A 26,659-nucleotide genomic window follows, 5' to 3' on the forward strand; every position below is an offset into this window, starting at 1 on the left:
ATCAGAGGAAACACTACATATAACTCTAAAGTGATGAGACGCATCATATTCATATTCCCTTCTCCTGAAGCTGATACCAAAGCTCATACCTATTTGTACTGCACCAGAAGTTTTGGCACAAATACCAAGTTGTCACACATGCTAGAGGTTCCTCTGCTGCAACCTGGGCATAGCATTATGCCAGATCATGGCACAGATCGCCTGACTACAGCAGAATAGACTTCTCTTCCTCAATCAGGTGCAGCTCAGGACTGCTCAACCAGAACTTGCTCCTCCTCAAATGCCCAAGTATGAGTAGGATGAACTCATCAGTTATTTGCCAGAAACATGCCATTCCATTCCAAATTAAGATAACATGCTATCGGTCTATTAAGGACATAATGCCAATATATGACCAGGCCTTAAACTAGAGACTGTCACAAGGACAAGGATATAATGTCTTTTATTTTGTTAAAAAAGGTAGCATTTCCTTTTACTTTGTGGATGCCCAAGCAGATTTCAGGTCTGTCTTGTTGAGTGCTTCCTTTTCACTTTTTGTTCATTTGTCTGGCATCAGGCAATGAAGTTCCATCTTCTATCAGGCAAAACGGGACTAAGGGGAGTTCATAAACACTCACCACCCATTATGTTGGGAGTGCACAACATTAGGCCAATATTTGCATTTTCTTATAAAATTTATTACAGCAAAACCTTGCCTACTGACTTCCTTAAACCAGGAACATGGCTAGCAGTATCAGTGGCAAGCATCATGCTGTTCTTTTTCCAATGGTCAGATGGCGCAGCCAAAGCATTTGCCATATTTACTGAAGTGGTATGAAAAGACAAATCAATATCAAAAAATCAGTAGTATAAAATAACTTTAGAAAGTAACCAGAACCTATAAAGACGGTGCTTGTCTCTTAAAAGTTATTGAAATTTTATTGAATACAATTCCCAATTCTTAATTCCATATTTGATTAGTTTTTGAAACAGTCAAGAAACAGGTATTGGACCTCTCTTGGCATCATCCAGTTATTCACTATTGTAGTTGACTGCATATTACATCCTGTTCCATCAATGCCTCTACCTATGACTGAATGCTTCAGCAGGATTTACAGTGAGAACCTCACGTCTTGCAGTGCTGTGCTTTATAATCTGCACTGCCTAATTCTGCAATGATTTAACTTGATACTGAAAAAAACCCCATCTTACAGAATCTTAAGAGTCTGGGAACATACCTCAAGAGACTGCAGCCTCCTCTTCCAGGAAGTTACAATAAAGCCCGGCAATTACTTTCAAATAAGGAAGCTGACAAGACTTTACCTGAGTGCTCTGTTACCATTAAAACATGAACTGACTGCTTGGCTAAAAATAGTAAGGAATGTTATTCACCTTCACAGCACAATATGAAGTTCATGTTCAATTTTGGGTGTGAGGAAAAAGGATCAGAATTCGATAGTGGAAGATTTTGCTTAATAGGAGGATTTACGAAGACATATTTCTACTCTTCTACTTAATTAGCAACTGTTAAATTGGGTTGTTATATTTCATTACATCTAAATACTACCACAAAGGGTACCAAAGATTTAGGATGGATATAAGACCCGTTAAATTTAATGGAAAAAAATATTTGATTTCAGTAATTTTTCTGAGCAGGGGACATTATTGATTTGCTGTAGCAGCCTAGGGACAGTACCACATTACGTGCTGTTGTATCAATTAAGGCTTTGAAGCATACGATAAACTCTGCTTCTTATTAGTTTAAGCCATTAAAAGAAAAAGCTTACAATGTCACTGCCGGAGAGTGATGATACCGAAGACGCAGATGAGCCCGAGGATAACTGTTGTGTGCTGCCCAATGACAAAGTCAAGTGTTGATTGTAAGGTGGTTCAGAGTCCCTGTTCTGTTGCTGTTCTCCATTGCAGAGAGCTATCTGGTCTCTTATTTTCAACCTATTATCTGTTAAGAGAAAACATAACTATCATTTAAGAGCACAGAATACAAACATAAAGGCCTTGAAGTCTAAGAAGAACTGCAGTTTAACAAGCTAATTGAAAAACAGGCTCAGAGAAAACTAGTCTTGGGTTAGAAAGTTACAAGTTCCTTTTATTTTTTCCTATATATCTGAATGATTAATTTCAAGGCATGAGTATTTTGATTACATCAAATTCAAGAAAAAATTTTAAGTTGGTTTCCTGCTATACCTACCAAGTTCAGGTGATAAATTAATTTTGCTCCCCCACTTCTTTTTAATCCAGGCCCTGTAGTCAATCACTTCTTGGGTCACTTTGATGATTCTACCTAATGTGCTAAAAAAATTTTTCAATTAAGTATTAAACAAAGACTGTTGGTTACATATTTGCAAGCATTGTAACAAGCAACCAAATTATGCTAAAAGTCAGACACCCCTAACCAAAGAATCCTCTTGAACTCTCATATTTTTAGTGCACAATTTAATCCACTGAATCACCACAGTTTTTATATTAGTATATTATTTTTCTTCTACTATTCCAACATGCAAGCACTGATAAGTAAGAATTTTACTCTGTATTTCTAAATGGAGTGCATCTTAATTATCAAGAATGTACATGCTGATACCAGTGTACTTGATAAAAGCTATTTATGGATCTTGCATTTCTCCATACAGAAATCTGTATTACAACACAGAATTATTTCGACAGAATCTGGATTGCAACAGGTATGGGATGCACTGAAGACACCAACATCCCAGCACTGTAATTGACTGTCTGGAGACAGATGCCTTCATTAATCCTTGCTTACAGATTTACAAGACCACTTAGAAGGTGTTAAGGTCCCCACAATTATAAAGGAAGTACCATGGATCATGAGGTAGTGGAAACAAGAGACTGGCTCCAAAACAGGAACGAGTGAGAATTTTAAAAAATTTGTAACAGTAGGAGGCTCAAAGGAAATGCATACCTGGTCCTGCTGAACAGTGACTAATTATCAAAATAGAGTTTTCCCAACATGCTTTCCCAACATTCAGCTATTTGAATTGTACTTCTTGAGCAGGTGTTGTCTTCTTGTCTGAGAGCTAAGTTTTCAAGTTTTCCTTTCATCAGAGACTAGTGGCTGAAACACTAACTATAAGTTCCATGCTCCAGATCCACAAAGAAATTACTATCGTACAGAAATGGACTGTGAAAAGTTATCACTTTGGAGAAGGTAATGTTATCTTAGTTTTGAAAATCTTCGATGGTTACATCGAAGTTTATTTTGTATTTCACATCATAAAGGTACATTTTCTCTGTACTGGAGTTTTTTTTTTTGTTTAGTTCTATAATGGGAAGGCAGGACATACAAAGCCTTAATGTACTCAGACTACCTTTATTAGGTCTTTTCATAGCAATGCTTTAAAAAGTATCACTAATTCTCCTACTGTCATAGGGATTACTATTTCACGCAAGACCAAATACCACATGTTCCATGTTAGTATTCCAACTTTTAAGACATGACACTGTTAGCACTAAAAAAAGTCAGTCCAGCATTTTAAGGAAACATTGAACCAAATAACATCATCTAAGTTACAAGTCCAATAGCTGCAGATGGGCCACCAGGACAGAATGCATGTCATCCACCATTCTACTTATGTAATGTAAGTAAAAAATGATGCACGATGGAAAGCAAAATCTTGAATTTTACATGCAGAATTAAAAGTGTGATTGTCACCACTCAGCCATTAGAGATCTGGGTTATAATAGGTAATTCTTTGGGAACCACAGTTCAATAGCTAAGTAGAACACATTAGGAAAAGGACAAATAAAACAGAGGATTACATTTTGTTAATGTATACTCCCATGATGTAACAGCATTTTAAATACTCAATGCAGTTCTAGTTTCTCAGTCTCAAAAAGGAAGTTGAGCAAGAGGAGACAGAATGAAGACAGGGATGTCCAAAACTGCAGAAAATCAGCTGTGGCCCTAAAGCTGTAGTTCCCAAGACAGCAATGCCAGCATGGGACTCAAACACAGACCTGCTGGGTCTCTTCAGCACCAGAATAGGGAAGGAAATCTTGCAGTTAAAAAATTTCATCTGAGAATGCCTTCAGAAAGAGTTGAGCCTTTACTCCAGGACAACCTATAAATTTCACAACTACCACCAGCTGTGGTCTTAGAACCAGAAAATGAAAAGGGACTGAATAACACAAGCTCTTACAGATAAGGAGTTTGCCAATCTGGGAGCTTCTTAGAGTACTTTCCCAGAAGTAAATCAAAGCCTGAAGCTTCTTGGAGTACTTTCCCAGAAGCAAAATCAAGAGTCATGACTTCATATACAACAAGGAAAATGAACAATATAGGTTGGTATTTTTATCAGACTTGGTGACTGATACACCAAAAACGCCTGCTATCAAATAGATAAAATGGGTAAAACTACTGCTACACCAACAACTGTGTCAGAATTGCACATAGAGAACTAGGGAATATGTTCTCTCACCAGTTCCTTTCCAAGAGCACAGAGATCAAATCCCTAAACTCTAATTTTTTGTAGAAAAAAGGAAATTCACCAAGTTATAAGGTCAGGGGTTCAAAGAGACAGATCCATGCTACATTGCTTGTACAGCAAAATTAAAAACATTCATTATGAGACATCAGAAACTGAAAAGTGACCAGGCTATACTGCCATATACTTAACGTAACAGTGAAGAGGAAGCAAGTGTGATCAAACTAGACATTGATCTCAAAGAATACTATTTCCTATGTATGGGACTTGAGCATATCCACAGGTTCAAAGAACAATTTTTTCAAATAAGCATTTAAAAGTTATGCTTAGATCTGTTTTCACCACTGAAAGTGCTTAGGAACAAAAAACCCTATTAATCTACCCTGCCTTTATTACAAGAAAACTTCACACTTTCGAGGTTTTTTATTTGACTAAGGCCAGAATTTCTACAGATGTACAAGACACACATGATTCTTCAAAGATGCTTGGATGGAAGACATGAAAAAACTGGTTAAAAAACTTAGACAGCTCTCCTGTGAAAGATGCCCCTTTAAGGTTTTTCCCTTAATATTATTATCACAAAAACCAGGAATAAGCTAGTTACATGTCTAGTTTATTTTATAATAAGAACTTCGAAGTTTCTCTTTTTACACACTGCAAGACCTCAGTTCACAGGGACACTTTCTAGCTGTCATTACAGCACAACTACTGTGCAAATCAATCTTAAGATCACTCTTAAAAGGTTCAGACTGATAACATCAGATTCAGTAAAACCAAATATGTAAAGCTCCACATGAATGAGGTCAGTAGCAGAGCATGAAAAAACATCAAGTCTGTGAGAGAACAGTCAAAATAAGTGAAATATCCCTAGGGTATTAAAAGTGTAATATAATCTAAAAGCAAACTAAGGAGCACCTTCGAAGGATCTGGCTTGAGCATGAGGATTAAAAAGAACACCCTCAAACCTTTACCCTGACAAATACTCTGCATAGGAGAAGCTGGTATTGCTGATACCCTTTAAGAGAAAGCAAGCATTCTAGTGACACCACCACCATTCATTCAAGACGTGAAGCAAAGGAAGAGCTGTTTCAGATAGCACATTTCTCCTCTCTGTGTCAGCAGATCTAGCAGGCAAATTTAACATTCCTTTTGACAGCTCCCAGAACTATTTTGGCCAACCAGTGGCAACTCAAATCTAACATATAGACCTGTCAGCAGTTAGATCAGTTGAACTGTAAAAGAGACCAAACAACTTTCCAAGCACAGAGACGGAGAGATCACTTTCTATATGGCTCAGACTACAGTTGTTTTGAAGACTATCACCTGTAAACGACAACTCCTCAACCACCAGCCTGTTGGCATGACTGTCCCTTTCCCTCATCCACCTGCACCATTTCTGGTACCATTACAGAAGACTTCCAAAGTCTTACTTATACTGAAGAACACATGAGAGCATAACCAAGTCTTACATCCTCATTTCATATGACCTCAACTGCTTCCCAAATGTGACTACACAGCTGTTTAGAGATGCAGTCTGAGCATACATTCCTATCTGGACTATGCAACAGACTAGCGTGTCAGCCAACATCCTTATCTGCAGAACATTCATATTAACTAAGGATGCATCTTTGTCACATCCAGATTAGCACAATATATGGCTGTGAAATGGCTCTTGACCCGAATGTGAACTCCTCCTGCTTCTCTTGCTTCTGATCTGTCCATCATCAGTCACATGCTGGATCAACTTCCTGACATGACAGAAATGTTGAGATATTTGTTCTCAGTCAGACCACAGAGTCAATCTGACTCATCTTCTGACTACAGGATTGCTAGAGCTGATCCAAGGCAAGATTCAGACTGAGAAGAAAGGAAAAGCACAGTTGATAGGAGTAGTTAGGCTAGACAAAGTATAATGTGAAATTACACCTTAATATAGAGGTCATGGACAGGATAGTAACACATAGTCCATTATTTCAAAGAAAATGAATTAATAAGGAAGAGCTTGTTGCCAATATCTGCAAGTATCCTGCAGTTTATCAAGAAATAGAATAAAACTGGAAAAATGGTCAGACTCGAAACGGTGTATCCAAAGAAGGGTAAGGAAGCTGATCAAGGGGGTGGACTTTAAGTCTTAAGAGAAACAGCTGAGAGAACTGGGGTTGCTTAGCCCCAAGAAAAGGAGACTCAGGGTGGACCTTACTACTCTCTACAATTACCTGAAAACAGGTTGCAGCCAGGTAGGGGTCGGTCTCTTCTCCCAGGTAACAAGTGACAGAACAAGAGGAAATGGCCTCAAGCTGCACCAGGGAAGGTTTAGATTGCATATTAGGAAAAGTTTCATCAAAAGGATCGTCAAGCACTGGAACAGGCTGTCCAGGGAAGTGATGGACTTACCTTCCTTGGATGTATTTAAAAGTCATGTAAATATGGCACTGAGGGGCATGGTTTAGTGGTGAATGCAGTGGTAGCTGGGCCAATGGCTGAACCCGATGATCTTGGAGGTCTTTTCCAACCTAAATGATTCTATGAAAACATCACTCCTCAGACTAAAGAAGTTAGCTCACTTAAAATGACACACTCTTCTCTAGAGACAGGCTATGGGCAAAGACCATAGTATGTGCTTCAAACAGCTTAGTAACACCAATGCTTACGCATGAGATAATCTGTCCATAACTATATTTTAAAACTAGACTCGTGTCTCTGTGGCCCTAAATACTAAGAAAGTGATCATGATTTTCAGTCATCTTGGCTGAAGTTAGAACACTAAACTTTACCTTGCATACAAGTTGTACAGATTCAAAATGGATCAGTCTCCTCATTTTCCTACTAGGAAACTCCTTTTTCCAAGATGACAGGAAGCTGTTTGCTCTAATAAAAAAATCAACCAAACTGTCTATCAAACTCTCCTGAGCTGTTCTTGAAAGAGGATGGGTGAGACTGACTGGGGACAAAATAGCTTTAAGGTAATTTCTGTAGCTGTAAGAATTACTTCAGGATTACAGCTGATTACTGTTTCCACTTGGAAGAAAGCTTTTCCATGACAGAAGGTACCTTTCAACCCCCACTACACCTCAGATGTATTTGGAAGCTTGAATGAAAATGGTGGCAAGTCATTTGAATCTATTCCCTATTATTCTGTGGGACTTGTTACTACAGAACATGGCAAAGAGAAAGGCCTAGGTCGAAGGACTAAAAGATGACTTTTTTTTCCCCATTGGGAATATCAGAAGCAGCAGCTGGCTAGATAGAGAGCCTCAAATTAACTCAGACATTTGGTCATTTGAATTAGGCTGACCCTGGAAAAGAGCCATAACAGTCATCAAGAAACATTTGAAATCTACTGAGACTGCCATCTACACAATTGAATTCTGTACACAGAAACCTTCCCTGGAAAGAGGTGATATGAATTCAAATCCATCAGACAGTTCAAGAACAAGTCATTCCACTTAGGGAAAAGTTAGCCCCAATTAGGACAAAACTGAATAAACTCAAGTCAGCCTGGGCAGTTCAGCCTCATGCAAGTTCTATTCTTTCAAGTACTCTTCATTTAGTCTCAATCCTTCTAGTAGGATATCACATCATTGGTCTTAAAGGGAGACCATTGTTTATAGTTTTACTATGGTTCAGTCTACCACCAACAAGCCTAGAAAAGGGAAAAAAATCATCAGATTAAAGGACTCCTGGATGGCTAGGTTTTAGCTCAGGCCACCAGAAAAGTCTTGATACAGAGCATAGACCACTCTGTCTCACAGGTGGAAGAGGGATCTGAAACATACCTGGATTACTCAAGTACATCAGGTTTAACTACGAATCTCAGTTCCAAACATGGACTGTTGAGATTCCACAACAAAACATGGTACTAAACAGCTCATCATCCACCTACAGGTCCATTGGCACTGACAAGACTGGTTCTGGGGGAACTATTTGTATACAGGACTTTATTGAATGCAGTTCCTCTCGTGACACCTCTGACAGAAAGGCAAGCCACTGGCATGACAGGTTCTGAAATTCAGACATCACTGGCACAGACAGCCCAGAACACAGGTCAGACACATGACACCTGAACACTGCTGCTTGGGACTGTTTCACGGGTTTGAAGTTGTGCCAAAATCCAAACCTTTTCCCTAATATAGTGAGAAGTGCAAGTACATGTGAAGTGCACGTATTGATGACACCTGAAGCTTCTATTAAATGCACTGGAAATATACTTTTTGATGTCCATAATAAATACAGATACCTCACAAAAGAATGCCATTATCCTTCAGAGAAACACAGAGAAGTTAATGGAGGCCAGGACCTAAGACTGGCAGTTTTCCTGAAGCAAAACTTCAGGAATCCCTAAGTTGTTCTATACTTGGGTAAGAACAAAGTTTCATTCAGTACCAAGAATTGCCAGGCAATACACATTTAACAGACAGACCTTTAATCTACCTTAAAACAGCAGTCTCAAATGTCAGTGCGTAACACTCTGTACCACTCCCTCTGTACCTCCATCACAGTTCACTCTCAACCTTTGTGAATTTAATACCACTGAAAACCTAGAGGATTCACAGGCACTATTAAAGTACTGCCTGTTTTAAACCCACCAGTGAAAGACAGCATTCACTTTGATGTAAACTTACTACAGAGAAACTATTTCAACTTCCAGTGACACTAATGCTGGAAGTTCATATCATGACTAGAGTTGGTAGCCATATCAAGATAGTTTACATGACTTTTTACAGTCACCCCTCCCTGTGATTAGCTGGGGAGCTCAAAGCCATTGGGATTCTATGGAAGTCTCAGGGAAGACATACTTTGATCTAGCCCAAATTTATACTGAGAATTAGAACAACATATACTAGAGCGGACACATGAATGGAAATGCAACATGGCTGCCAGGCCTTCTTTTTCTTTCTCCTCCCCTTTCAAAAAACAGAGAAATTGCAAAGGTGAGAGCTGAGAAAGTACTGGTTGTACAGTGTTTCTATGAAAGACACTGAGAACTGCATTAAAAATGGCATGTCTACAAGTATGCTACTTTTAATGGCAGTCCTGAAATTATGGTCAAACTGAACTGATTCTTTCAATATTTTTAATACTTTTTTAATATAATACTTTTAATTCTTCTTTTAATTCTTAAATACATATCAGGTCTTTTAAAACAGCTTATGGGGTCAGTATTAAAGAACTAGGGAAAATCTTAGCCTTGTTGTCTAATTTTCTGCCTAAACAGGTAATTTGATCACACACATTTCTTTCTGCCATATTACAGACATACATCATACCGAACATTAAAGAAGCAAACCTTCCCTTGAAATACTTTAGGCAGAACGTCTGAGGAAACACCAATTATCTTCTGGCTCCCTTCCACAATAACAGAATCTCACATTGGACTCATCCTGGTTGTTATCATATTTTCTTCATTTCAGGGCTGCACACTGAGGCATTGCACTCACATATCCCTGGGCAGCTTAAATTTTTGTGCAGATTTCAATACAGCCACATTTAAACAATAAATAACATTATTCCTTTTATTGATCTAGACCCAAACATTCCTAATTGATTACACAGACAAATGGATATTTAAAAAGTGAACTCATTACCTCTCAGAATCTCTATTTGGATATGATCTTGCAAGTGGTGATACTGCATGGCTAAGAACAATGTAGGCATAATCAAAAACTTGTTTCACTTGCATGGCACCGTAAGAACTTCTGCCAACGTCGTTTCCTGAAATAATGTGACAGTCATCAGATCATCTTTTTTTAATATCAGTAACCAAAAAATTATTCATACCTAAAGCTCAGAAGCCTTAACAATACAGCCTAATTCTGTTCAAGCTGTTTATCCCATCCTAATCACATCAGGAAGGCACACATCAAGTGTGCCTATCTCAATAGAAGTTAACCTTAGGAATGACACTTAACATTATGCATTCAATTTACCGCTTTTAAAATACTCGTGCACCAGCACCTGAAAGAAACGGAGCGCAGAGATCAGCTTAAAGCTCTTATAGCTGTTTTTCAAGAGTGAACCTACCAAGTTCAAAGCATCATGTCTCACTTACCAGTAGGGCAAATTCAGCTTAAAATGACACTTGTGCAGCCGCATTGTCTTCAATTGGGTCAGATATATGCACATCAACCCCTATTTCACCTTATCAAAACTAGACATTAATAGACCAACTCATACAAACTATTTATCTCCACAGGATAAACCAGTTGGTCAAAATCTACCACAGAGGATTCCAGAAGTTTGTACAGCATTGTTTTTTGATCAAGTTACTGGCACTCTCAACTGCTCTTCTTTAGGCATGAGTAACATTTTAACCAGAATTCCTTCCAAATCCAGTGTCATGTGAGGAACTGCAGAAGCTAAGAACATGGTACAGTTTCTATATCAGTGAAAATGTACAAAAATTGGTCTCTCATTTGATACCTTTGACTTTTGCTATTAATAGCATGAAACATGTGAGGGTTTTTGTAGATATACTTGGTACCAGACACCAAAAGTTCACTGTCAGCATTCAACTTAAGAAACACAAATAAAACTTCCTTCAAATTGCATAAAATACAGACTAGGTCTTGAGTAGGTAGAAAACTTACAGTGAAAGCTTCCCTCCTTCAAAATGATGTGTGAAATGCTGTGAGAACACTGGAGAGGGCTAAACCACTGAGCATGATTCTTTAAAGCTTGAAAATCAGATCAGGGCCCATAATTAAAAGAAATTAATGAAAAATGGCATTTTGAAAATTGATGGGTAAAGGACAGAATCTATCCTTTGGAGGACTGAATCTGACTTCAGAGGAATTCTTCATTCCCCTAAGTGTTTTGTCCAGCAAGTCATTATAGACAAACATGCCGAGATCTGTCATACAAGGGGGAAAAATAAAACAACCTTCACTTGACTGCTTGACAACACATTTTAATCCTTCAAGATTCTACAACCATAATGCCACTCTAACAGAAAAGCATAATCAGTGAAAACAGACTGAGAGCAAGAGCATTTTGGGAAAACAGAACTTTTCCAGTAATTTACATGGTCAAATAAAAACTAAACAAGAAATACTTCCTGAAGTATATAAAATACTTTACTGAAGTAACTGAGTATCTTGTTCTGAACACACTGCTGCAGTATGCAGCAGCTACTAGGCTCAAAATTACAGAAGCCTCTTTAAATGATTTATTTACTATTGGACTCTATTCTGAAGTAGAAGCAGAGATCAATGTGGGCTTAGGGCAGTGAATCTAGGAGAAGACATAGGAGTATTCTTCACAGATGACTTCACAAATGACTTAGTCCAATGGCAGCTGAGAGAAGTGACCGAGGTATTTCAGTGGTAAAGAAATCAGAGCAGAAAAATGTTAATTCTACTAGAAAAGTAATGATTAATTCAGTATAGGTTTTTCAGAAGCAGGACACTTGTGTCCAGCAGCAGTTGCCACTTACAGCAAACTCAGGTAGTTCAGTTTAAATCAACAAAGTTGTGTTTGAGTGACAATTGAAGTAGATTTGAGAACAGAGGCAGAATAGCTCATGCCTAGGTTCCTGGACTGCCTCACTCTGCACCTGTAATTAGTTCATAAAGTGTCTGAATAAACCAGTTTTAATCAATTACACAGTCTGCAGAGCTTCTGATTTACACTGCAGCTGGAACTACTGTGAACTGCACCAGTCAACTCTATAGAGATGGCCCTACCTAATCAAGAAAGCAGCATATTAATGAAGCCAAAAGATTGCATATTTGCATTTGCTGTCCTGAATAGATTTTCCTCTGAGAGATCACTCTCATTAGAGGATCATGCCTTACACAACTGAGCATCCTTCTTTTGTCACAATCTGGACTGATTAGTTAAAACTTGTAACCCAAATGCTCTCACTTTTTAAAAAAAACATACATATTTCAATACTCAGATGTACATTAGCAGATAACAATGGTGTCTGATTTCATGTATAATTCAATCCTTATTCTTTCTAACAAAGCCTTCATCCCTAAAGGAGCATGTCCAAAGTTTCTACCACTTGCTATCAGTATCCTTTATCTGAAGCAGTTTTAAGAATACAGCCCAGAAAAGGTAAAGGTAACTAAAACTAAAGCAGACCCATTTATGTTAAGCTATTATCTAGTAAACACCTTTTTGCAAGTTTCAGAATTAAAGAGGTTCTTTCAGATGCTAAGTTCAATGTATTTGTGTATTTTTATAAACATGTTTTATACACACACATATATATTTGCAGGTTCTAATGACAAATAGCAGATACTGAAAAGCTGCAATGAGTAATTCTGGGCAGCCACTAAGGCTAGAAGAGACAATCCCATCAACAATTGTTGCCAATCTAATTACTTCCTGTACTTGTAACCTATCGAGATGCAGAAGCAAGCAACATGAAGCATAAGTCCTTCAAGTTAAAGAGTCTCTTTCCAAACAAAACACATTGAATTTAAGGTTTAGAGTTTTCATTAGAGCCCACAGCAATTCAGAATGAAGAAAAAGGGATGGGAGGGAAAGGAGCAGTAGAGGTGGAACTCCCAAGTTTTAAACTCTAATGTATTAAAGGGCAGCAATTTAATTACTCTAGCCACTGACAATCTGAAATAAGATCAAAATCATTCCTGTTCTGAACATCAGAAATGACTGAAGAACCTTGATAATCACCTGATCCCTAAAGGCATAAAATAATAAGTCTCCCTAACAGTCTGCTGCATAAGTGTCAAGTTTGCTTTACAACCGCAGATTAAAAGTTTGTCACCTGCAATCAGAGTTACGTCTTCCAAGACAGCATGCTGCTAGAACAACACCACACAAACCTTTTCTAAGATGGTATCATCTACTCTGCTCCAACATATTACTGTGAATAGACTTCCGAGTGCCTGGCTTTGCAATTCTCCTAAATAAATCCTTTTACTTTTTATACATCAAAAAATAGGACAATTGCTTTGAGAAATTGAAATGGTGCAGCTACAGGATGTTTACAGAAACTCCCTCCTTTTGGAGGATGTTAAGGGAATGATTTTCATCTCATTACCCTATCCTAGGACACTACCTCAAGATGAGAGATGTTACATGATTTAAAAAGGTCAACTATACACAACTACTTCAAAATGCATCACCAGTAGATTAGTCTGATAACTCAAATCCATACTACAACACTTCCCACTTTAAGTGTGGATTCCTGAAATCTTTCTTGGAATCTTGGTTCTCAAATCACAGAAGTTATCATTTTCTGGCACACAATAATAAATCTTCGAAAATCCCAGAGGAAACCCTACAGCACCCAGAAGAATCCAAGCAAAACCCATTATGACCAAAACAGCAACACAACAGTTTGATGCCTGTTCCTTCTAAATCCAGGAACTAACAGAAGGTACTGAGCAGGTAGAACTGAAGTATCATAACCTTCTGATAACACCTTACATCTGTTAGCCAAACATCACCATTTCAAACTGAAGAAAACACAGTTCCTCCAACTTAAAGGAACTAATCCCACTAAACGTGTTCCTGTCCCCTACAAGACTACTCAAAGCTATTCTTATGAGTTATACCCTTCAGTATCCCATTGCTGAACTAGTGCATAATCCCACAGGAGGGACTTTCACACGACTCTGAGAAATTACTAGGTCTTCTTTTTATCCCTGTATTTTTTGTCACATTTTTGGATTACAAAGTCATTTTTTGAAGTCTTCTTCCAAAGTTTAACTGGAGATTTAGAGATAGTTGTGATCAGGCTAAAAAAAAGATTGAAAAAAGATTAAAGACTTGCGCATACAGTGCGAACGCAGGTTTGCAGGGGCAAAACTCTGTGACAGCTTATGCTAATTTAAGTCAAGAGACATCTGTGTCCACTCTACCAAAATATTTGTTCCCATCTCCTTCACAGTTCTGCCACCAGCCCTCACAGAGTTAGACACTGAGCGGATCTGAATGCAAACTAATCAGAGATATGACTTGTCAACTGGGCAAGGACCTGAACCCTTGGAAAAGTTTTTTGTACTGGGACAGAAGTAGGAACAGAACTAAACCAATCAACAGAATTCTTGACATTATCTACATACACTTGACAGGTAATTTGAGATACTGTACGAGTATGTGACTAAGTCTAGATCTAAGGAGGCTGTACTCATGTGATCTGATTGAAAGAGCCATCCTATATGTTCTATATAATTTTCCTCCTAGCTCCATCAGGTAAGTTCTGAAGGTCTGTATTAGCTGTCAGAAAATATTCCTATAGGACATAGAGGTCAGATAACTTCAAGCTATTGTCAGCTTTCATTTCCATTGCCAAAACACTATCTCCTGCAAGAATTACATTATCTCAGCCCATATAAACTCCCCTAGAATTTAATTCTTACCAACTCTTTGATAGCATACAACTAGATACCTTTTTTCTAAACTATAGTTCTTCACTGCTGCTAGATTTATGCTAGGAGGAACAGTACAGAGCCCTAAAATTTAATTTTTCTTCTCCAACACACTATTAGCAGTGATTAAAACATTGTGTAGCATATGCAATTTCTTCTCCTTCAGTCCTCAGCAGATAAGAAAGAACAGAACTGGTGGGCAGTGGATGTTTTTGACTCTAAACAATTGTGGCTCATGCTGCTATTCAAATGGATCTTCAGGCAAGTAAGTACAGAGCTCCTGAAGGAAATCTCAATGACATAATGGCAGTTCTGCAAAATCACTCATATGCCTGACCAAGTACAAGAATCATGGTGGACACAAACTCAGAGCTACAAACATATCAGATATGTGGTTAGACAAATGAGTATCAGAGCCTGCAATGTGCTCTAAAGAACTATGAACATTCAGCATATTGAGTATTTCACAAGGTGCCAGACTTCAGCTCCTGATCCATGGTATTTGCTTTAATAGTGCTGTACATAAGCAGTCTATGCACAAGATGTGACACTACGGAGTTTGAGTGCCAATTACATTCTAGAAATACTAATGCTGAAGTCCAAATTAACTGAAAATTGACTTTATTAAAAAGCTGTTTTGGAATTTTAGCTATTTGTGGCAGTCTAAATAGAATAGAAACTGAGTACTTTAAAGCTGGAAATGTTTTTGAGGCTCTCAGCCAAAATTAATCTTGATTATTTTGAAGGTTACTGAATCAAAATCAAATCTTAAAAAAAATTAATTTTATGTTAGTTACTTTCAAAAGTACATGCAACCATACCTGGCATTCTCTAAAGGTCCCTGTGCTGCACAGAAGCCAGTTATGCAAACAGTTCCCCACACCACCACCAGCCAGTCCCCCTTGCTGTATATTTATGGATACACACCCACGTTCCTATGTGGTCTCTACAGCACCGCCCTGCAGGACAGACACCTCATCTGGGGCATTTCTTTCCCATATGGTATAATTTATCCGCACTATGGCACCACAGACCGTCGTGAGAAAAGCTATACCTTCCATTCTCATAATGAACAATTGAGAACTGTTCCTACTAACAAACCCTCTCCCAGGATTTCTTGGACTTCTTCCTTTTACTGTCTCTCAGTGCTGTCAGAGACTCTTATTATATACTCAACACAGTTCTGAATCTCCAATTCATTATGCAACTGCACTGTGCCCGTGCAATTCAATTTATTCAGGCTATGAATCTTGGGAGACTTCAGGTCCAGATCTCTTAGCCCTTCTCCATAACTGCACCTCTACACCAGCAACAGTCTCTTTCAGTGCAGCTTCTTAATTTGTTTGACAGACTAACAGAAGCCATGAATCACAAGTTGAGCCGAGGCCCTGGAATATTGCAAGTGTACAATCTTACCAGGCAGGAGAGGATCTTCAATACATAGCATGGATGGTCTGTATCCATTAGTCATGACTTTCATGATTTCTTCTTTGGCAATATAGGCACCTCCATTTTTTATTCTAATACCAGTTTTTAAGTAGTTAAAGTTCCTTCCATAGAGTTCAAAAAATTCTATTAGAAGCATTCCAAGGTTTTCATCAGCTCTTCTGGCATCAATTCTTGGATGCAGCTGTGACAAAACACAGTTTATGATTATTAAAAATTAATAGTTTTCAGACCATGAACACAGGGCAACAAAAAGCTCTCAGTTAAACAGCTGAGTATTATTTCACAGAAGTCTCAACTCAGTCATTCCTTCTTCATGAATTTAAACTACTCTCACACAACCGAGAGGGGGCAGCACTTCAGCAGTATCTGGAAGCCCAAGAATTCTTTCGACCTTCCTCACGGCTTTTTGAGGCTTAGGGAATTCTTTCCCCTAAGTCAAAAGCAATAAAGAAGTATTGCTTCTACTAAAGTACAGCTTAGTATGTACTAATTGTTATAATTAGTTAGTAACAAAGTAATACCTGATTTTTCCCAGAAAATCTATCCCTCAATGTTTTCAGAAGGAGGGGCAGAATCTATCTGTCCCAATTAAAATACAGTTCTTGTCTCTATCTCCACATATTATATTTGGTATATAAAATCGATAGTAATATTTCAACAAGCAGCAGAGAATATGTAGTTTTTCCATCACCACAGCTGCCAAGAGATGCTAACTCCATACTTGTTCATACCTGTAGGAAGCGTACTGTCACAAAAATTTATTGGAAGGCATTGTGACTCATTTGTAACACTGTAACTCAGTTATTTCATCAGTTATGTACAGCATATGTCAGTCTTACGCATGTCAAAACCTAAACAACACAATTAAAAACCAACCTGACTGTTGGATTTCATAATTTTAATAAACACTGAAATCAACTACTCCACACATTCAGTATCAGTAGCCTAGGAAGCAACACACAAACTGCATCCTGGCAGATTTATGCAACACCATCAGGTACCATTAGGCAACACCATTCAGGTACACACCCTGGTACAGAAAACAATGCACAGCCCCTGTGCCTTTCACAAGGCTCCTGCTGCTGTTTCACTTCACACAGGGAAGAGAAGTTCTTAGATGTTTGAGAGGTAGTCCATAGGAACTGCCAACAGTCAAACGCTTAGAGCCATAACAACAAAGCTGTGCATTGCGAGGGGCGGTCGGAAGAAACAGTACAACAAAAGGGCACAGGTACAAAAATCAAAATATTTTAAAGAACATAGAAACAAATAAGGAACAGACTTACCTGCAGGAAACTAATTGCCATTAAAATTAGGCTGTAAGAGCTAATTCCACCAGTAAAAACTTCATTCAAATCCCTCTGAAGGAGGAACTGTTTTAATACTAAAATCAAATAAGGCAGCAAAGAGTATTTCTGCAAAGCAAAGTAAGTCTTATCAAATACAATGTCAACATTCCAAAACAAATTAAGCACTACGCAATCTCAATACACAAAAATTCATCTAATAGAAAAGTATTTTCAGTGATGTGCTATAAAGTGTTTCCATAAGAAGAACTGAAACATGCATTTTTTTATTCTAGATGCTGATGAATAGACTTCAACTCTGATTGAAGAGCTTACATATAAAATTTATCCCCCCAAACATTGAGATTTTTATATCCTTCTTTGAATGCCAGTGTCACTTACTATAGTCAAAACTTTCAATCTGAATAATACTTTTACTGAAGAGCATAAAAGGATACTTTTAAGTATGGAGCTACAGAAGAATTGGTTTATGGAAGTTTAGCAAGACAATATTCATAATCAAGCATCACCGAAATTCAAGGTAAGCAAACCTTGAAAAGAGACTTCCTTTAGAAGCAAAGTTTAGTACCTATCTGCAGATCTAGACATGATTGTAGAAGTCTCTTCAGTGTACAGGTTTATTCAGGCAAACAACTAGCACTTGAAGGGAACACGGAATAGATACCAATAGAAAATAAATTAAAACATCCACGTTTAATTAATGAAAATAGTCTTCAGCAGTAAATTTTCAAGCCATACCAAAAAAGGTTAGCTAAGCATTTAAGCACATCCTTGGCAAGTAAGTATAACATTCACTATATGGCTGGTACCTTCATGTATTCCTTGATAAATCGAGCTGCCTTCACACCAGTTTCTACATTAAAACTGATATCAACTTTCACTTCTGTCTCCTGGTCAGTAAGTTTTATTATTGGTACCTGAAAAAATTAAAACAATTATGAATCCCCAGAAATACAACACTAGTGCTGTTCTCTAGCTTACTCACTTAAGACACAGAGATACTACCAATGCTGATTAATGCAACTATCAAGTCTGTCTTTTTGAGAAGAGGTAACAATCCTAACTTGACTGACAAGTAAACGTTTTTTTTTTTTTTTAGTTTGGTGATTAAAAACATGCACACGTACAATTACATTAACTTATAATCACTGTTACACCCATAGCTGTTCGACATGTGCCTTCATAGTTGCAATAACAGTGTTTTGTAAGACAACTAAGTTTAGTTAATTTAATAACTCGCTCCTGTTAATAGATGTTCTAACCTAATAACCTGCGGGAACTGAACTCCTCTGACCCAGCACTGTGCCATTCACTTGCTAAACTGATAGAAGACTAACCTAGCAGAACGCAACATCTGTTGGTTTATCAAGCTGAACTGGTTCACTGTAGTGTCAAATGAAAGCCAGATGAGACAAAGTAAAGCAGAAGTAGCAGTACAGCAGCAATAAATTATTACAGATTGACTGAATATGTAGTTCAGCATCACACCATCATCTGGAAAGCAGTATCTTCCAAAACCATCTTAAATCATAACCTCAACTTCAGCTGACAGTATTTATTTTAAATTGAACTTTATGTATTTTTAATCTGAAATGGAAAATGAAGAAGAGTAGATGTATGGCATCATCTTATACCAACAGCAGAAGGAATAAAATAAGAAAGGCTAATAGAATTGTAAGCCTAGCCTACTGCCATTTTCCATCACTAACTGGTAACACAGATTCTGAAAATCCCATTTGTTCTCAAGTAAACCAAAGACTACCAGAACTACTGTTATGTTCTGCTACTCCGACGGAAGCCACAAGAATATTCTGGACCTAAAAGAGTTAGCCTGTTTTGGAGACCACAAAACATAGCAGCTTGTTAACAGAAGTTTCGAATACTCACCCTAGTCACCTGGGAAAACATCACTTGCTCAGTAACATAAAATTCTCATACATTAAGTTTTTAACATATTCAATGTGATTTGTTAGGCTTACAAGATAGATGAAAGAGATAATACTCATCAGTTTCACAAATTAAATAAAGCTCACAAGTAGCATATTTTAGAAGGGAAAATAAATGTTAGGTTTGGAACATTTCACTATGTCATTAGAAACAAGACAGTCTGAAAATTGTTTTCCAAGACAGACAGCTCTAGTTAGTGGTCCCTGGTTAAACAAATTCCCCTCAAAGGTCAATGGAAAAACATTATGCTAAGAGTAAATTTATTTTACTGGATATTTTGCAAATACTGCCTTTCAGATCCCTATTGACGACATAAGTACAAGATATGGCCTTCCAGCAAACACAGTACACAATTACCACTGTCCGCGTAAAAGACTACACGTTATTGCTAAGCACGTACAGATTCTACTGAAATCTTGCTCAGAGAGCTTAAAGCAATGTAATTTGCTTCATGAATTAAAAGCACATATTTACCACCAAAATCTTAAGGGATCTGAAAGTTTTTTAGTTCAGTATTCCAAAGACTATTACTTACCGTAGCTTTATCAAGTACTTTAATGGAATATGGTTCAGCCACATTGTGTTTTCTTAGCGCTTGCTCCAGCAGCTGTAAAGGAGGCCGTTCCCATTTCCCAAAAACAACCAGATCAATATCACTAGACAAAAAGAACACAATATGAAATCCATTAAGTCTAAAGTATAATACACCACCAAAAATAGATCAAATTGGCATTCTACATATCACAAGTCCTACAGGGTGATCACTGTGCAACTTTTAATCTAGGTTCCCAATTAACTCCTTTTAGGATTGTTAAGCAAGAGAGTCTACTGTGCTCTAGGACCCAAAGTAGCATTCTACTTTCCTGCCTCTACTTCTCTGATGAGTTCTTTGAGGTCCTCTCCCTTTTACCTTTCCTGCTCCCTCCCCTCTGACTTGCACAGCCCAATTCTATCCCTAACCCATATACCCATGTTGACAAGCACGTTAATAGTCCAAACCATTTTTATCATTGATTGCTATTCATAGAAATGAAATTTCCAGTGCTTTCCTACTGAAAACTTAATCAATGTAAAGATAACACAGTCTTTTACACAGAGCTACAGAAGTTTTCCACATCCATCAACTGAACCATTAAGTGATATAAAACAACAAATTAAGACATTTTGCTCTCCAAACCAATGAGAATACATCACAGTGATGACTCTTTCAACTTTACAAAGTAACTCTGTGATAAGTGACACACTCTCATTAATTCATCTTATTTAACAAAACAATGTTTACACAGTAAACAATAAACATTCATTTCTACTGTATGTTTAAAAGGGTCAACAGAGCAGTACAATGACACATAAAAAACTTATTGCAAATCTTGAAGTTCAAAAGCTTTTCCCTTTGTCACATTAAGCACTAGACAAAAGTTTGACTGAAAGTTTGACAGGTTTACACATTCCAGTCTAAACTCCTCTTTGAAATTTACCATTTCTCTAAAAGGAAAACTTTATGTAAAAGTAAACTATTACTTACCTAGTTGGAAGATAAAGCCCTGTACTAAAGCTGCCAAATATCTGGACCTAAAAAAAAACCACACCAAGGAAATATCTTGTAACTATCAATGATCACTTAATTTTACTTTCAGAAGACAATACTTTTCTCAACTTGTTAAGGATATAGTCAAGGATATAGTCTATATCCTTAAAGTATTATACACTACACTAAGCATGTACAACTACACTTTTTCTTACACATGCAACTTTAGAGGAAATTGGGTACTTCTTAAACATGAAATAAATACCAATCCTGCTAACAGAGCAGATTTAAACAAATGCTTTTCAGTATTTATTTCCAGTTTGACAACTTTTATCACTTTCCTTCCTTCCTGCTTCCTTTTTTTCCTCACAGAACAGCTTTACTGAAATTGGAAGAGTTTAAGGGAATAAATTTTCCAAATTTTTAGGTTTAAAAAACAGCAAGTGCATCTAAACGTATAATTCAGATAAAGATAAATACTCCAGATTTTACTGTTAAGGATGACTATGAAGTAGTCTATGTCTTTGTGTGGAAAAGCAGGCATGCTGGAGATAAATCCACAGTCCACATCAAATATTTTTAGTATGCTTCCAATCTAAAGAATTGAGACCTTCTTCACCCTCTGATAGAGCAGAGCACAATTTATAAGTTCACTTCTTTCTTCCTATGAAAAGGCTGGGCAACAGTGGGTCATTTTAGTGTTTCTATCTATTTCCACAAGGCAGAAAAGTCTTACTATGAAGGAAAAACACGGGTAAGGATGAAGCAGATGAGCTTTACAGTATCTTTAGCTCAGTGCTGTGGCCAGAGGCCTCACTTTTTGCCACAGGAGGATATGAAATCACAGTGATCTGAAGCATTTTTCGGCTCACAAATGACAGTGTTACTATCTGGTAATCATGAGGGTGATGCTAGAGATACAGTTCTTTTTGGATGAGACATTCTTTTTGTATGAGCAAACTTACTCATTGGGTAACAAAGTGTTTGAAATTACACAAACATTGGTTGCAAAGCATCTCAGGGAGTGCAATTTTCCCATTAAAGTAGGGCTAGACTAACCTCCTGAATGTCAAATTCATGAAGAGTACAAAAAACCCAAGAAAATCTGTGTTTAACTGCTCTTTTGTAAAACATTATTATTTACAAATATCCACAGTCAGGACTCCTTACAGCAATGAACACATAGGTAGTCAGTCTCACTTTAACATCCAAAATTCAGTTATAAGACAATCAATTTACAGAATCACAGAATCAACCAGATTGGAAAAGACCTCTGAGATCGAGTCCAACCCATGACCCAGCACCACTCTATCAACTAGACCATAGCACTAAGTGTCACATCCAGTCTCAAATACCTCCAGGGACTCCACCACCTCCCTGGGCAGCCCATTTCAATGTCTGATCACTCTCTCTGTATAGAATTTCTTTCTAATGTCTAACCTAAACCTCCCCTGGCATAGATTAGGTCTGTGCCCTCTTGTCCTACTGCTTTATTACTTTAAGAAATGCACTACTTAAAGTGGACAGTTCTTCACATTCCCAGTTCTCAAAATGAAAAAATAATCAGTAACATTCATTAACCTGACATCCAGGTTTGAAGTCTCCCCCGCTTTTCAAAATGAACTGCCAAATACTGCAAGAGCTGCGATACGAAGTCAATTGCCTTAAGTTTGAAGTATTATCTGTTAATTTCTAAAACACGGAATATAATAGCAAGGTTAAGTGAATCAAGTTCTACAATTTACTAGAGAAGCAAATCACAACTTAAATTACACTCACATCAGCTGTAGGCCAGAGATCTTTGATGACTGTTTCTATTCTTTTTACCACTTCTCTTCTCATAGCTGCTTCTTCAGGACGAGGGGACATGAAGTCATAGAAGTCAATTATTTCTTCATGTAGTCTAATGGAGAAAGTAGGATCAGTTATAATGACAATTTAACTATTACAATAAATTTTACCAGAAACAGGCCACAGGCTTTATTCAATATCATTCTTTAACCAAAAGACTCAGAACACTAAGTCTAGTAGATATTTACTAAATTTCTTACTGGCTCAACATTGGAAGCCAAATTCAATTCCTGTTTCTCTATGTTTATTTTCTTTAAAAAACAAAGTTGAATCTTAAAAACTACGTAACGACACAAATGTGAAATGGCATCAGAACAACCAAAATCTTCAAACAGGTTTATTCTTCCAGCAGTTCTTATTTCTGTGTATGTGGTAGCTTACACAGACTTGCAAAAAGGCCACTGGCATTGATGCATTTCTGTGAAGGGCAATAAAAAGGACATTTGAGTATTTCTTGATATGAACATGTCCACTTTGACAAATGGGGATTCCCTTGACACTCAAACCCTTTACTAGCAGTTCATTCACACAGGAAGTGACCTTTCCACTGAATGCAGAGTAAGAAGTGTTAAATATGTTCTCAAGTGTAAAGTATTTCAATACCAGTGTTACATGAAGAGTTCTGACACTGGAACCTTATACACCTATTAAGCCCTTTTGTTTCCCATCTCCCAGTACTATAGAACACTTGCTGCCAAATTTGAGTTTTAAGGTGAATGCCATGTTTGCTTTTTTCAGTGGAAAAGCATCAAGCTATGCTAAACAAAAAAAAAAAAGCAAATAACTACAGTTGTGACATTTTACAAAGACATCTTTTGATGTTGACACGTTTTTAAGATTTCTCTCTAACTCAAGAAACATATCTAGTCAACAATGCAGTGAAATCCAAATACTGTCCTAAAACCAAAAATCAATCTATAGTTAATATACTTAGCCTTTCAAAAGTAAAATTTAATACAACTCCAGAAAAACTCATAACTCTTCACCTGAGACTTCTGCAACTCATTTTAATAGGTATTTCCAACTCTAACAGATAAAAATTAGGCATATCTGTTGGAGGTTAAGTGTCAGAATTCAATACACAAAGAGATTTTAGCAGCAAAGCACAAAGACACTTCCAAAAAGCATACATATTTAAAATTACTGTTTGCCCTTTCTCTGATCTTAAACTGAGCCTGGATCCCTAAACGAACATTTAAGTACACTGCAGACTACATTTCAATCTGTTGATGAATCTACTTGATTCCAAAACTTTCGAGCAAGACAGAAAATGCAAACTAACATGACCCTGTTTTGTTTATAGAAAGTATGCTATTTTCCTTTGCAAGACAACAAGACCAAAGAATAAAATATTTGCAACACACCTAATAGCAGTGCGGTCAAACTGAAGACTTCCTATTCTCCTGCCTATAAAAATCTGCAGTAAGTAGATACAGGGTGAAAGCAAGGAAAAGCAGGAAAGACAAAGGGGCAGCCATCCTTCCAAGCCTCCAATAATTTCCTTTGCCATACTATTGGGGTGGATCCCAATCATGATGCATATTAGCTCAAAAGACTTTTCTTCCATTGATTTTTCCAGGTCTTTCAGTCCATTTATGCTTTTGTCACAACGGTATTCTATGAGAATTTAAGTATGCATCAGAGTAAAGAGAACTTTGTTTTAAATTGTTGCCTGGTAATGATTTTATCTGATGCTCTTTTTCTTGGGGTAAAAAAAGTTATTACTGGCAGTTCATCTTAAAACGTAACACTTCACAGGTTCTCAATTCATATCCACTTGTCTCTATCCACCAGCAGTTTTCCAAGCTACCAATCCTCATTGATTTCTCTCTCTTTACACAAAAGCAAGTCCAAAGTTTGATCACTGCTAACCTTCTTCAGCTTGTTTTCAGTTTGCACCACATTTTCTGACAGGTGGCAAACACACACAGAGTCAACACGGAATTCCGCCCTTCAGTCCAACACACACCTGTTTTCATTTTATTGTCTCTACATTCGCCAAGATTGCTGCTGCTACTTGAGTATACAGCTGCTCTTTAAAAGAAATCATTATGAAGGAGCTTTAAGGTGTTTTCTGAACAAAACTACCAACATAAAGCCCATCCACTGGGTATATTCAGCCTGAACTATTTCTCTTCAGTCACGATTCTGTATTTACTGAAATTCAACTTTACCAGTAATTTTATAATCTAACGAACAATGAAATCCCACTGCAACCGTCTGCAGTCAGTTCTAGCTTTCTATTACCTCTTCTATCCTTCTCTCATTCATTTCTTCCCTCCAAGTATTTATAAATATATGGAGTAACAGCATCTTGAGTCATTCTACTGGTAATCTTCCCTTATTATAAAGTAAATAATTTATTCTTTCCTTTGGTTATTTCTAAGCAGCTAACCCATAAGCCCAGCAAATCTGTAACTGTTCAGTTTTTACATAGTCTTCCAAAAAGAATCTCAGAAACATACTTCTGAAAAAAAAAAAAAAATCCAGCAGTTCTGTGTTATCAGACTGAACACAGGAATACAGATTTACAATTAATCCTTCCAGAAAACGAGACCTGTGAGACACAACCACCTTTATCAAAACATGCACTAGACCCTTTCTTTATGTTTGCACATGCAAGCAAGTTCTGTTTTGTTACAGTATCAGCACCATCCAACCACTACAGGAGACATTTCTGGAAAAAAAATGCATTTATAGTAGCCATCCTGTATTAGAGGAGGAGAATAAAAGAGGTCTGAGTTCCCCTATGCACTGCAACCTCTACCATACGCAGCACAGCCTTTCAAAAGCAGCCCCTAGCATGTCAGTGAGCTCAGAAAAATAGCCAACACATAAGCACTCTCACTTCAATGCCCCACAGAGCTTCTGTTCAGATGATTAACACTGTCATAATTCTTAATCGTATCATGAAAGAAGAATATCACTTATCACTAGTCTACATTTCCTTCCCTGATCTACCTTGTACTATGAAGTCAGCTTCATATTTTCTACTTTGCACTGGCAAGACAGTACTTTGCTGTTGTCCCACGCAAACTGAATCATTAAACAAAGGACTAGATAATCAAAAATCATTTAGAGTTCAAACTATACTCATGGTTAATTCCTCTGAAATTATTTGGCATATACCACAAGACACGGCTGTACAACAGGTATCATTCTTCTGATTGGATTCAAACATTCTTAATGAAATTTAAAATGACAGTTGCCCAGAGTCAAAGAAAGTTCTCATGAGAAGTCAATCTTAAGACCTTCTCTGACAGAAGGTAATGCAATTAGTTCACTTTAATTCTTACTATATGATCTGACTTTCCTTGGGTGCTCTTTCATGTCTCTCTACGAGCCCTAATGACTCTGGTAAAGTTTCTTGTTTTCGATGTGCAAGGTTTTCAGGTTTTAACGCACTTAGTAAACCAGCTCTCAAACCCTCTGTCTTAACAGACTTCTATTTTCTTTGCTCTTTCCAGTCAGTTTTCCTTAATTCAACAGTTTCTGCTTCTTAGAGAACATTTTGCTGGTCTATGTCCTTCTGGATAAGAATCAGTGCTATCCTCACAGTCAGCACATGACAGCACAACCACTTTAGCATTTTAGCCTTTTGGCTTCCACCTGAAGAAGCTTCTCAAAATTGAGATGCTTTTTGAAAATTTAATGTTACAATAGTTTACATTTTTCTAAACATCTTTGCTCAAACAAGGTTATTGGAACACAGTCATAAAAAAAGCAGCTCTGATACACATAAAACAAGATCTTGTATGCTGCTCCTGTATGCTAATCCTGGAGTAACTTCTC

The 26,659-nt window shown here is 37.4% G+C and overlaps 1 protein-coding gene across 4 annotated transcripts in view; it reads right to left on the bottom strand.

Annotated features, from left to right (window-relative positions):
* The window catches only part of TENT4A (terminal nucleotidyltransferase 4A), a 59,499-nt gene that overhangs the window by 21,814 nt on the left and 11,026 nt on the right, over window positions 1-26,659 (bottom strand). For all 4 annotated transcript variants that reach the window (XM_027743249.2, XM_039386924.1, XM_027743248.2 and 1 more), the window contains exons 2-10: window positions 22,796-22,919; window positions 21,014-21,060; window positions 20,024-20,144; window positions 18,351-18,458; window positions 17,521-17,649; window positions 16,202-16,415; window positions 10,028-10,154; window positions 2,189-2,289; window positions 1,767-1,939 (exon numbers count right to left, since the gene is read on the bottom strand). In XM_027743249.2, the coding sequence (XP_027599050.1) occupies window positions 1,767-1,939; window positions 2,189-2,289; window positions 10,028-10,154; window positions 16,202-16,415; window positions 17,521-17,649; window positions 18,351-18,458; window positions 20,024-20,144; window positions 21,014-21,060; window positions 22,796-22,919 (1,144 nt within the window). The remainder of the gene's footprint in view (window positions 1-1,766; window positions 1,940-2,188; window positions 2,290-10,027; window positions 10,155-16,201; window positions 16,416-17,520; window positions 17,650-18,350; window positions 18,459-20,023; window positions 20,145-21,013; window positions 21,061-22,795; window positions 22,920-26,659) is intronic.

Source organism: Pipra filicauda, unplaced genomic scaffold (genome assembly GCF_003945595.2).
Source record: "Pipra filicauda isolate LSUMZ 115617 unplaced genomic scaffold, ASM394559v2 scaffold514_size685291_pilon, whole genome shotgun sequence".
Classification (NCBI taxonomy): domain Eukaryota; kingdom Metazoa; phylum Chordata; class Aves; order Passeriformes; family Pipridae; genus Pipra; species Pipra filicauda.